Source organism: Melanerpes formicivorus, unplaced genomic scaffold (assembly GCF_026170545.1).
Source record: "Melanerpes formicivorus ecotype bairdi unplaced genomic scaffold, bMelFor1.0.p_v2 SCAF_81, whole genome shotgun sequence".
Taxonomy (NCBI): domain Eukaryota; kingdom Metazoa; phylum Chordata; class Aves; order Piciformes; family Picidae; genus Melanerpes; species Melanerpes formicivorus.
In genome coordinates, this window is record NW_027142433.1 from 947090 (window position 1) to 960763 (window position 13674).

Here is a 13674-nt window from a genome sequence, read left to right on the forward strand (position 1 = left end):
CCCCCTTCCTTGCAGGAGTTATTTAACAAGTGAGAGGGGCATCACAGCTCTCAAAGTGCTCCCTCCCCTGGGTCTCACAGCACCTTTCTCCAATTCCAGACAGCCTCCAAGCAGCAAAGCAGAAGCAGCCATTCCCAACCCTCAGGTGCTGGGGTTTGTTCCCAACAGAGCTGCTGTGTCCTGGGCAATGCCAAATGCCATCTAAGGTATTGCAATGTTGAAAAGCTTCATACAGTATCTGAACAATTGGAGATGAAGCTACAATTGCAGCAAGCAAACAGCTGTGTTTATTTTAGGCTAATATGGTGGAGAAGAGAGTTTCATTTCATAACCACACTGGGAAGCATGCAGTGGAACTAATGGGCTTTTACAACCCCCACATACAAAACTCTGGGCTTTAAGGGACTTACACACCCCCTGATCCATTAAACACTGCCCTAAACCACTCCCCACAGGCTGCTGGGGAGAGAGGGCAGTCCTGACAGAGCTCTTCAGAGCCAGTAGTACGAACGAACAAAGTGAACAAAGTTCACTCCAAGTGGTTAGTGATGCTCTACTGGCAGACTGCTTTAAGCATGCTGGTGGTAGGTGGACTGACAGGGGACAGCTGCAGGACAGAGAAACGACCCAGAGGAATGCACATCACCAAGCTGCTCTCCATTTTGCCCTGCACTCTGCCTGCTCTGGAAAACCCAGTGACTCAAATACCTCACCAAGGAAGAGAGATCTGCAAGGCAAAACCCCAACAGTTGCAGCCAAGCCTTACAATAAAAGCTTCATATTCTCAAGCTATCTCAGCAACACATCTTCAGTAATTACCCCAAGACAAATCACCTCATTCTAAGTACAAGGGAAGGGACAGGAACTGCCAGAACAAGTCAGCTGCAGATGAAACAGCTGTTACCTACAGCCTCACAGCACACATCCACCAGCCCAGCCTCAGCAGAGCGGGCCAGCCTGTGATGGTGCAGTGCCAAACACATGCCAGATGCACTAAAAGCAGAGACAGCTCCACAAGAGATTATTTGGTACATGGCAAAGAGTACTTCCTGGCCTGGAAAGTCCCCAGATGTGCAAGGGAAGAGGCAGCAGCATGGCCTAAATTGGATGCCACCAGTCTGTCATCAGCTCAGCTCAGCTGTTAACACCTCCAGCCTTTTACTACAGCCACCTCCTAACCAAGGTTTGCACAAAACCCCCCAGAAGGCAGGGGCAGGTGTTCCAGAATCCATCCTGCATAAGGTACTGACTGATTTCAGAGGCATTGCAACTCACACTCATTCTGCTCTGCACAGCACCAGAGAAACAACCAACCACCACCACCACATTTGTTTACATCTGATGCTTCAAATCATCTCTACGCTCAGACCCAAGAGCTGCCAGCTCCTGAGGCTGCCACGTGCTCCCTGCTCCTGTTGTATCTGCCAGTTCAAACATGAAGGAAGGAAAAGAATCATAATCCCTCTTGGCCTCTTTCAGAGAGCTGTCTCTTGCAGATCCTACTGTAACGACAGCAACTCCCCAGCCAGCTTGCCAAGCTGAGTGCAGACAGATCTCAGCCAGTACCAAAGAGGCTACTATGCTTCTGAATGGAGTTTGGAAAGGCACCAGGCAGTTTGCCACTGCTACACCACTGGGAAAGCTGACACCACCTCTGACAAGAGTCTGGCCCAGCCTCCCTGTGCCAGCAGCGAGGTAAGGGGTGCTCTCTGCACGTTATGTACCTGCATGCCAACCAGAAGCGGCAGGGAGTGCAACCCTGAGGGTGCCCCCCAGCAGCTAGCAACCAGCACCCCCCAGAAAACAGCAGGGATGTCTCTCCCATCCTCTAAGAGCCTGGCATGTTCAACACTTATGACCCAGACCACCTTGTGTCAGTCAGCCCCTCTACACTTCAAGCCTCCAAGCATTCCAGCAAGGCAATGTGCTGTTTGAATGTCATTAAGGTAACCTGCCTTGTCACTTGTTTCTGACACAGAAGCTGAGGAAAGTGGTATTTGGCAAGGGAAGCTTTAAAACACAAACTACCAGGGCATAAAAGTGTTAAACATTAGCCTCTTGATGTGCAGCCTCCCTGCTTAGCTAAGGAAAGTCACCTCTGAGCAGAGTTTGGGGCTGGGATTCTCAGAGAAACCCAAGGCAGAGGACAAATATTGCTCTAATTAAACAGGAACTGAATCCTTACCTCCCCCCTTTGCAGATTCCTGCCTAAAGCTGTGCAGAAAGAGCAACTCTTGGGCTGGTGTTGAAGAGCAGATGACCAAGCTAGCAGCTATTTTAATTTAAAAGCACAGCCCTGCTGCCTGAAAAGGTTTGCTGCTGAAGGCAAACATTTGCTCCTTGAGCTAGCTCCCAACACTGGAGTTATTTGGTGGAGTCAGCTGTTAGCACACTGAGCTTCCCTCCAGACAAAGGCTGCCTGCACTTTCAAACATACAGTCCACTGGAGCCCCCCTTTCAGGGGAAGACAAAGCCTAAACAAATAGAACTGCCATGGGAGTCTCACCTTCCCAGCCCCAGCAGCAGAAAGAATGGGAAGAGGCAAGCAGGCCAAGCCTGCTACTGAGGCACTCTAATGCAAATCCTCCCAAAGCCACTTGAGCAGGGGCAGAGTGTGTCCCCTGGACCCACAGACTCACCCCACAACTCCTGATGCAGCACATCAGGAGCAAAGTGTGCAAAGGACTTAACTCAGTGCAAATCTCAATGTCTGCTGGAAGACTCTCCTGAAAGGCCATGTGGGCCAAAGGCAGATTCCTGCCAATCCTCTGACACACTGCAAGCTTCTCACAGTGAGGTAAGAGCCTTGCTCAGCCAAGAGCAACAAAAGCAAGTACCCAAACTCTCAAGTCATCTTTCAGGACACAAAGCCTTGCAGCTTCAATCAACAGAGTTTAAGAAGGTGCATTTTAAACAAAGCCTTGTTTCTTTGTCTGACTTACAGGCTGGAATGATCAAGCAGCCTTTAAACACCCAGATGGCTTCACGGTGTCCTGGGGAAGGACAAACTGACCTCCCATGGGACGTTACAGCCCTGCACTGCCATCACTCCCTCTGCATCCTTTCACCCATAAGACCACTCAGTGAGTTTTAATTCCTGATCCCAGACCAAACAAAAAGCAAGTTGCTGGATGGGATTTTTCACTAGATTAATAAGCCAAGGAGCAATGGAGACAAAGTGGAACAGAGAAGGTTTCAGCTCAACATGAGGAAAGTCATCTTTGCAGTGAGGGTGGCAGAGCCCTGGAGCAGGCTGCCCAGGGTGGCTGTGGAGTCTCCTTCTGGGAAGCCTTTCCAACCCCCCCTGGATGCATTCCTGTGCAGCCTGCCCTGGGTGACCCTGCTCTGGCAGGGGGTTGGGCTGGATGACCTCTAGAGGTCCCTTCCAACCTCTAACATTCTGTGACTGATTAGTGTGGTGAAGTGGCACACTCCAACAAATACAAGAGCAAGCTCAGAGGCAGAGCTGGGAGCAGGGAGAGAAGGCAAAGACATCCTCCTCCTTAGACCACAGTGAGCCCATCAGGCTGGTTCAGCTGCAGACCAGCAGCATAAAGCAGTCTGACTCATACAGCAGAGACATTAGCCAGGATTTTTGGCTATTTTTGACTCCAATCACACCTCAAACACACCAAATTCTCTGGTCTGCAACAGACAGAGGAACAAATGCAAGGCAATCTTTCAGGAAGGCATCCTGCTCTGCTTCCAATGGCAGGTGAGCCTGGTTACACATCTGCAACACCATGCCCCGAAAGGACCCAACAAACCCTGCTTCTGACAGGAGTTAGCCCAGGACAAGATAAAGTCACCCTTCAGCAAACCAACAAGCAGCTAACTTTCAGCACCATGAAAGACCTGGGGCAGTTTCACCAAAACCTAACCAGGATTTGTCTTGCCAGCTACAGATTTGTGAGGCTGCCAATCACCGTAACCCTATGAAACAGGAGAACTCTGACGGTGACAAAGCCATCACTGACAGCAGGAATTTCTACTCAGTCTTTCCAAAAGGCAGGATGTTTATCTTGCCTTTCTGAAAGGAAACAGCCCAATGAGAAAGAAAAGGTGAGCACTCCAACAAGAAAGAAGAGAGTAGTGTGCTCTGTCTGAGGGGCAGGAAGGAAGACCAAACTCAGCCTCTCAAAAGCTGGATCCCAGTAGCAAGCAGAAAAAAATAGTTGCCAAAGGAATAAAAAGCCTAGTTCTGTAGTACAGCTTCCCACCTGCCAGGGGATGACAAGAGGCAGATGGGCAGCCACAGGAACTGGGGCAGATTCTGCTTCAGTAAAGGATGCCTCTCTGTAGGTATTCAAAACCCAGCTGGATGAGCTCCTGTGTGACCTGCTCTAGGTGACCCTGCTCTGGCAGGGGGGTTGGACTGCATGATCCCTCAAGGTCCCTTCCAGCCCCGAACATTCTGGGATGTTAGGAAGAAATTCTTCCCAGAAAGAGAGATTGGCCATTGGAATGTGCTGCCCAGGAGGTGGTGGAGTCACCATCACTGGAGGTGTTTAGCAAGAGCCTGGATGAGGCACTTGGTGCCATGGCTGAGTTGATCAGATGGTGTTGGGTGAGAGGTCGGACTCAACAAGCTCAAAGGCCTCTTCCAACCTGATTCATTCTATTCTATTCTAATATTACCTGGCACAGTGCTACCCCTTGTCAGAGGCAGCTCCTGGAATCTCCTAGCAGGGAAGAGGAGTGGTTTCTCTCTGCCACACAGCACAGACTCTATTAAGTATCGTGCCAGATCATCAGCCGCAGCGTGGAGGACGATTTGAGACTAAAACTGCAAACAGAGCCACTGAAACCTTTCCAGGATTGACAAGCAAGGATTTGAAAGAAGAGGCTGCAGAAGAGCTGTTCTGCAGTCAGCACAACCACACTGTTAAGTACTCCTAGAAAACTGAACATCCTTTTCTTTCTGGCTGACCTACAAACAAGCAGGTCTGGCCCTTGGGCTTCCAGCGGCACACGATGTCCCCTGACCCCAAGGTCTGATTGGAAGCTTTTGACTTCCTCAAGTGTTCCCTCTCACAGCTCAACACTGCTGGGCTGTAAGCATTTATCAGGGCAGACTCCAAAAGGGTTGCTTGCTCAGCTCTCCCCTCTTCACTTACCTTAGAGATTATTTAGTCTTACAAACCATGTTTGTGCAAAGCATGGACCTCCACTTACAAAACATTTCCTTACTGCCAAGTCACTTGGGGCTTTTGTAGTTTACTTCTTTCAGCACCAGCTGCAGTTTAACCTTGAGTCAAGCCACCTCTTGTCTCAAATCCAGCCTAGCAGCACTCCATCCACCTACCCTGTTTTGCACCCTGTCTCAGTGTCACCCTTCATCTCTCCAAGCTGGGTGTGTACTGTTCCCCTGCACCTTCTTGGTCAGGAAAGGGATTGGAGTCCACTCAGAGAAATGAGCTGCTCTTAAGAGAACACTCCTGAGGTAACAGAGCAGTCACTGCTGGGGTGGCCTGCCAGACCATACTAGAACAAGAGGCATTCAGATGACTTGCAAGATGTTTGTCCACTTGCTCTGCATGGCTGCATTCACTGTGGAGCTGGAGAACACTCTGGAGTGTCATGGGACATCTGCTGCCTGCACATTTATTGGGCAAAATGAGTATCACAGATAAAAAGTGAATTCTTATAGGCCACCTAGCTCAGTGTCTCACCACCCTGGCTTTCAAGTAAAGCAACCTAGAGATGGCCCCAGACACAGCCACTGGGAGCCTTCAGCCTCCAGAGACACTCAGATCAGCAGCCACACTGCAGAGGAGTAACTATCAAAAGCTGGCACTGTTCACTTCAGACAGAGTTGGGCTCCCCAGAGGCTCTAAGGCTCACTGTTCACACAGCCAAGCTCCTGTTCCCTAAACAGTGAACCCACACTTAGGTCCAGGCTGAGCTCATTCTTCAAGTCTAGAGAGTCAATGGCCTTCAGAAGTCATCATCCAAACCCACTGCTGCACTGATAAACCTTAAGTTCACCACAAGAAAGGCAAATTCTCTGAAAGCCCATTCCATGAAATCCATTTAGAAAGCCACAGGAACATAAGGCTTGGTGGTGGTGGAGGAGGTTGCTCTCTCTTCCCAGGTTTCCCCCCAAAGGAAGCATCCTTCATGCACACAAAGCTTTCTGGAGAGACTGTCCACACAGAAGCAAGATGGCACAAGGCTAGGCCACAACACAGGTCTCATTTTTTTCCCTGTGACAGTCAGCCCAAACCCCTAGGAGGCTGATAGAGGGAACTGCCACAGCTGCAATGGTAAGGAACTTCAGTAGATAATCAGAGACACAATCTACCACAAACCCAAACAGAACCACAGCCTATTGCCAAGATCCCTTCCAGGTGAGTTGCAGAAGCCATCCCTAGCTGGCAGCAGCTATCCACTCAAATGCTATGAGGCAAGCCAAAGTTATGATGCCTCTGCAAAGCAGAACAATCCCTCACAGGCTATGTACTGACATTGCACACAATCATGATCCATCACATCCTCTGTGCTTCAGGACTAAGCCTGAGATTAATTTACTACTGACAGATGCTAGAAGCCGTAACAAGGTTTGCAATTCCGGTGGCATGGAGCAAGATTTTAGGGGTCATTGAAGGGCTGTGGGCTCTGCAGCCAAGCTCTCTTTATGTTCTTTGCAGGTCTCACTTTCTGCAGGCTTTCTGGACACACAAACAGAAGCAGGAGAGAAGCAAAGGCACTTGCTCATTAAGGGGAAGACTCGTTTTCTCCTATTTATACCTAGCTCCAAAGAGCTATGCAAGTAGTGGTCCAGTTCAAGCTTTTATGTGGCTTTACCTCCATTTAAGAATTTACTTTTCAAGTTAATGAGGGGTTTGGACTGGCAGCCTCCTTGGCAGTTACTGACAACTAGTTTGTAATGAGAACAGTGCTCTCTACAGAGGAAAGGCAGGACATGAAACCTCTGTTCTCTAATAGTCAAAACTCCTTGGCAGGGCATTCATCTGAACTAGCAATCACTGCAGATGCTTTGGTTTCAACCGTAATATTTTCTAGATACAGAGGAAAATGTGCTAAAGCTTCTTCAGATTCTGAGAAGTCACCTCAAGCTCAGCTCCAAAACAACTATCCCAAGGTCACTTGATGGAGGGGGAGGGGGAAATCTCACAGAATGAGTCTGCATCTGGTTTCCACTTTCAGGGCTGTTTTTTCACCTGTGATTTGGAAAGAAGGGCAACACTACACTGGAAGAGTGTGCCAGCTAAGAATGACTTGTGTGACAGAAAACCCAACCCCCCCGCCCCAAACCCAGAGGTATTTGTTTATTTCTGAGGTATGGAGACATTTTGTGACTAAAACTGACACTGGATTTCCTGTAAGCCACTTCCTCACACCACACACAAGGTTTCCTTGAAATACACACATTTTTTTCTCCTAGAGACTCAGACTAAAGCAGACTCATTCAGGAAGCAAAACCAGCTCTGCTAGTCGGAGCGCTCCGGACAGGCGTCAGTCACATCAGGAAAACAGCAGCAGCAAAAACAAGCTTCCCACACACACAGACACTCTTCTTCCCTCCCTTTCTCCCACCCGTGTCTCCCTTCAGCTGTGCCCTGCTCCTCAGCAGCATCGCTATTACCTACGTGAGGATCATTATCTTAGCTTTAAAACGCCCCCAAAGGTATCAGCCAAGCATCGCTTACACGCAGCTGCCTGTAAAGCGCAAAGCCATGCTTTGTACATCTGGAATCACAGCTTGGGAGAGACCTCCAAGATCACCAAGTCCAACCAATCACTCAACCCTAACTAATCAACCAGCCCCTGGCACTGAGTGCCTCACCCAGGCTGCTCTTAAACACCTCCAGGGATGCTGACCCCAGCCCCTCCCTGGGCAGCACATCCCAAAGGGCAATCTCTCTGTCTGGGAAGAACTTCTTGCTAAGATCAAGCCTAAACCTCCCCTGGCACAGCTTGAGACTGTGTCCTCTTGTTCTGGCGCTGGGTGCCTGGCAGAAGAGACCAACCCCCACCTGGCTGTAACCTCCCCTCAGGCAGTGCATATCCTCTTAGAAAGTCATCCACAGACGAAGTAGTGCAGCTCTGGTAGTCACAGCACACTGGGGCTCAGGGCTCATGGCATCTGCCTGCCAGACCCAGGTGCACACAGGCCTGTAACAGTGCCCGGGGTGAGGAGAAACTGCCTCCACTGTGGCAGCTTTTCTTCTAACAGTCCCAGCACAGCCAGGCCCAGATGTGAGCTGCACTCAATGGATGCACCTGCAGCTGCAGGCTGGGGAAGGCAGGAGCCCTGCCCTCGCTTTCTGCAGTACCTACCTGTCCACTGGGGCGGGCAGCGGCAGTTGTAGGTGTTGACGCCGTCCACGCACACGCCCCCGTTCTGGCAGTTGTGGTTCGGGCAGTCGTCCACGTTGTGCCCACAGATGGTTCCCTCGAAACCTGGGCAAAGCAGAAACACAACAGGCTGACTTGGGTCTCCAGCCTCTCTGGAAGAGAATTCACCCTTCAAGCAGCATCCTCCCCTTGCAGTTTTCTTACACGCCTGCCCTGTTAACCCAGTCCTGACGAGTCTCAAGGTACCACGCGGACCAGAGACGCTGGGGAGTGCCTCGGCTGATGGTGTGCAGGTCAGATGGCACTGTTAAAACACTGCTATGGGGGGCAGATGGACAAATAGGTTTTCACAACCAAAAAGGGCAGAGTACTTTAAGTGTCATTCAGAACAAAGTGGAGACCAAGGCATTTTGTTTGCTATGAGGTAAGCATCTCACTGCCCAACAAGCAGCAGTTAAAGCATCAGCTGGGACAAGTTTTCCCCCATGGCAAATAAGGGCCTGGTGTTCAGTTCACAAATACCTCATCACAGCTCACAGGAGTTGGTTATGTCACAGAAAGATCCTCTAAGCTTAGAAAAACGAGTTTCCAAACTCCTGCTTTGGCCCTCTTCAGTGCTGGACAAATCAAGCCAACAAATCGGCCACCACCCAATGCAGGCTTAGACACTAAGCCTTGATTGAAGGCCAGAAGAAACCAGGCTGCTTCCCAGGGAAGATCAAGGCTCCTAATGAAGGTAGACTGGCAAAATTTCCCTGCTAGATCTCACTGCTTTCAAATAAGGAAAAGTGGGGGCTGTAGCCCATCTTCCTGTCAACGTCCCCTGTTGATTTACTTCATGCCTCATGAAACAAACCTGCCACTTCTGCTGGATGGGAGCGAGCTCTCTATCAAAGCACAAGTGGATGCATGCTAATGTGGGTGAAGTAAACGATTCCAGAACACAGATGTTAATTAAAATCATCATCTCTGCCTCTTCACTGCTCTGGAATGCAATATTAACATGACACAGTCCTCTCATCCAGAATTATGCTTTAACCCCTCTACTTTTGATGCCCTGTTCCAGACGCTTCCAAAGCATCTGTGTCAAGTCATGCAGAACCTCTAAGCAACATCTGGGCCACTGCAGATGGTGCTGTGTGGCAGATGAGACCAGCACTGTGAAGCACTGATGCGGTCTCTCCAGACCACCACTACTCTCAAGAGGCTTGAGATGCTTCATATTCACTCTCCACTGCTTGAACTTCTCCAATACCACAGGCTGGAGTCAGAAGCTGAAGCGCTGCTGCCAAGCCCTATCAAGTGCATTAGCATCCATCAGCAAGGAAGAGCAAACAACACAAAAACAAAGGACCTGCAGCATGACCCTGTCCCCACAAAGCCCCTCCCACCTTCATCCAAAAACTTCATGGCAGTAGGGAAGGTTAAAAGGAAGAGGAAATATAACATGGCCAGCCTGAATCCTAATCACCACAGCAGCAGCCCTCCTGGCAAAAACTGCTGAGGAGCAACTACCCAGGAGTACAATCAGTACAGATCACTCTGCTTAAAGCTGTCTGAAGCGACCATGCATGACCCAAGGCTCAGCTGTAGAACACAGGGGTGTCCTATCAGCTTGCCTATCCCACTGCCTGCAGACTGCACTCAACCAGCAATGTGACCAACAGGGACACACACCCCGAGCACAAATGGGGAAGGTTTCTAGGTTTTGTCCTTGCAGCAGGGGCACTATGCAGACCGACTCCACTTTCTAGTAAACAAACTCCTAACAGCAGGCACTTACTTCAAATTCCCTCACTGCAATGCCCAAAACCTTAAAGCAGCTCAGGGATTTTGAGTAATAAATAAAATCTCCTCAATATTGAGCCCTCACTGAAACACTGCTCACCTTCACATTTTAACCAGCTATACTACCCCCTAGGAGCTAGCCCACAGGCATCCCATGCAGAGGTAGAAAACCGTCAGTGCCACACTAAAAGCTGGAGGGTTACACAAGTGGCAGCAGAAGAGAGAGGGGACGAAGAAAAAGAAGAGCTCCCAGAAAACCACAATGTTGCTGAAGGCTGGAGAGAAATGACAGAGGGCCATGTGTGCTCAAACAACATCCAAGGGAAAGAGACTCAGGAAGGGCTGGGATGGGGAGGGTGACGCTACTTTGAGTTCACAGCTGAAGAAAACACAAGTTTCCCTTTTGGTAACTTCCAGCTCCCAAATTCCCTCCAAATGTGTCTCACTCTGAAGGACAACTCTGGCTTCATTTCAGCATGGCCCAGAGCCATAAAGGCACAACTTCAGGGTCCTCTTCAAGTGCAGCTTCCACTGCAATATCCTGATCTGCTGATTCGGTAAACACAACTCTCCTGGCGAAGCTTAGCTTTCCTTCTTCAAATCAGCCACTGAGAGGCACGGCTGTTTGGCCCAGTGCACCTACCTCTGAGCACGAGCAGCAGGAAGCTGCTCTGGGCTTTTCCTAAGCTGGGTCTGATTGTGTAGTTACATAACCTGACTCTCTTCCAAAAGCCAAAGTAGTTCACTGGTTGGATATATTTGGACACCTGACACTGTTTCCTGTTTCCCCCTCTGTGCTGGGACTCACACGTTGTCCTTTGCTCCTCTCCCTCTCTCCAGGGGAACAGTTTGCAATACATATCCTGACTTTTGCTCTGCATCTCCAAGCACAGCAAGCTAAGGAATGAGAACCTCAGGGGGAAAAAAGAGCTCCCACTGCTAGCAGCATGCTGCTCCTCCTCTCTTGCACAGACAGATACAAGCAGATGATTTTACTCCTACATCATCTGCCATCTCCACCCCATTCCACAGCACCAGCTTCAATTTGCTCCAGTTTTAATCCTTAGCCTTATTTCAACCTATCCATTTACCCCACCTTCCTGCAGGACTCATTAGCCCCATTAGATATGGGGACAGGAAATCACCCCTGAATGAGAACAATCAAGTTATTGTCAGGTTTAGAAGCCTGCTGAGTAGAAAAGGCGAAGCTCAACAGAGCATTAAAAAACTGACCTGCATCATTTCAAACACACAAGTAGGGCACTAGGCTTGCAGAGCCTAACAGCAGCTGCCTGCATGCTCAGCAAGCAGCACATCCCTCAGCTGCAGCAAGCAAGGCCTTCTCCACCACAGGCCATCTCAGTGTGCCTGCCCTACCTCAGGGAGGATGCTCACAGCGCGGCGTGACGCGATGCTCCGCTACGCACCGGCGTGAGGCTGCTTCCTCTTCCCAGGAAGTCTTCCAGCCCTCATAAACAGCCTGCTCCAGCCTGACAGATCGCTTCCTGAACAAGCCCTTGGAATTCCCTAGGGTCCTTATCTTAGTTAATGGGTAATTATTTTGATGGATAACAATGAATAATCACTTTCCCAGCTAAGGACTTCCTCTATGGACTTGTTTAACATTCCACTGAAGGTCGGTTGCCAAGCGAACTCCTTTTTTGTCAAGCATTTGTAACTACGAGCTCATTCCTGTATTTCATGGAGCTGCTAAATGCTTCAGGTTAAACCTCTCTCTCAGAAGTACTTTTTTTCCCCTACTACAAGCCTGTTATGACTGACCTAACATGCTCACTTGTCTACAATCTTGCTTTTATCTAAATCAAAGCCCAGAGGAAAAATGATTACGCCGGACGGACAGAAGATAAGAAGTTACCTTCCACTCTGATGTAATGCTGGCAGTGTGCACAACTCCTCACTTACACCTGCCACCAAGCCCCTCCTACAGCACAATGTCATGAGTTACCCAGTGCAAGATCTGTTTGTGCAGATGAATGAAATGGGAATCTGAGAATCTGAAGCAGCAGCTCGACTGCACTGTACATAAACAGTACTTGGAGTAGTGCTGAAAAAGCTGCTGTGACACAACTCCAGACTGTGGGCCTCCTCCACATATTTTCAAGCTCTCATTCTCATGCATTTACTACAAAAAAACAAAACCACCACCCTGAATTCACTCAAAAGCAAAGTAGGAAACATCTACAGGAAGCAAGAACCTATTTTTGGGGCCAAGTCAAGGAGTAACCTAATTATGCTTCAATTGCTGGTTGGGCACCGTTTGTTTAGAGCACTTTCACAGGACACAAGATGCAAAATCAAATCAAAAACCACTCCAGCAGTTCAGGATGTCGCTGCCTCCTGCCTCCACAGCCATGAGGCTGAGCTATGGTGACTGGCAGAGGCAGTCCAGAAGGAAGGGTTAGAGCAATTCCATTTATAGTCACAGTCCCTTCGGCACTGCTCCAATGCAGAGCAGAAATCTGAAGAGGAATTTCTAGTCCCTGCTCTGGGCACTGTCTTGCAGAGGAGCAGGCCTTGTTCCCATCTTGCCTGGGTGTGACAGAACACCAGTTCTCTTCACTTTCTGTTGACCTTTCCTTCCCAGACAGAACCTTTTCCAACATGTCAGAACTGTCATGCTGCTTGCTCGACTGGAAGGGGGAAAGAAATGGCTGGGTGCCTTGCCTTTATCAGAGGTTAGTGTAAGCATTTGGGCCTCTCTAACTTCTCTCCTCTTCTGCTGTTTCTCAAATGACTGGTTTTTAAAAAAAATTGAAAACCCTCAAGGCAGCAAAGCAAGATGGCCAACTTAGACAGAGGAAATGCAGAAGCGAAGGCCCTCCGAGCTCCATGAGCTCACCCCCCTCTACACACATTGTGTAACATGCCCCAAAAAGCTGCTAATAATCCCAAACGTGTGAGAGCAGTGTGGGTGTGGAACTGTTGCTGTAGTAATCTCATTTTCCCTTCCTGACCAGAGTGTGGCCAGCCCACACACTTACCTAAGGGAAAATGTGCTCCTACCCCCTCCCCTGCCCCTTTCAGACTCACAGGCTGCCTTATCAGCTGTAGAGCATCAAGGCCTTCAAACTTCATCTTCTCCTCTTCCCCCCATCACACTGTTTCTACAGGAGATCTTCAAGTGGCTAAACAGATCTAAGACAACTTCAAATTTCTGATGGAGCCTGTTAACCCAGAGATAATTAGTTCACAACTTCATTTACAAAAGGTGGAGCAGCAATGAACTCCCTGAGAGCAGCTGCTAGCTCAGGTACACCGTTCGGAAACAGCCGGCACGCTCCAGCACTGTTTCTCCAAGCACGGCTAGAAATGGCTGCTTCCCACAGACCAGGAAGGATGATACATCCTTCTATTTTAACACTGACTTTCCCCACGTTTTCCAAGTCCCCTGCTGCTCAGACAACCTGGAAAGTGGTTGGGCAAGCAGGAGCTAAGGTTGGCAATGGACACTTAAGGTCACTTGAGCCAACGCTTCAAGACAGACTCTCCACAGACAAAGCATTTCACAGAAGTCACATCACTTGAGCCAACGCTTCAAGACAG

General features: G+C 49.4%; 1 protein-coding gene across 3 annotated transcripts in view; it reads right to left on the reverse strand.

The window, feature by feature from the left end:
* The window catches only part of NOTCH2 (notch receptor 2), a 95546-nt gene that overhangs the window by 58823 nt on the left and 23049 nt on the right, over window positions 1–13674 (reverse strand). For all 3 annotated transcript variants that reach the window (XR_010990605.1, XM_068164506.1, XM_068164507.1), the window contains exon 5: window positions 8305–8427. Coding sequence is in view for 2 of the 3 variants with exons in the window: in XM_068164506.1 (XP_068020607.1) it covers window positions 8305–8427 (123 nt within the window). In the remaining variant the exon portion in view is untranslated. The remainder of the gene's footprint in view (window positions 1–8304; window positions 8428–13674) is intronic.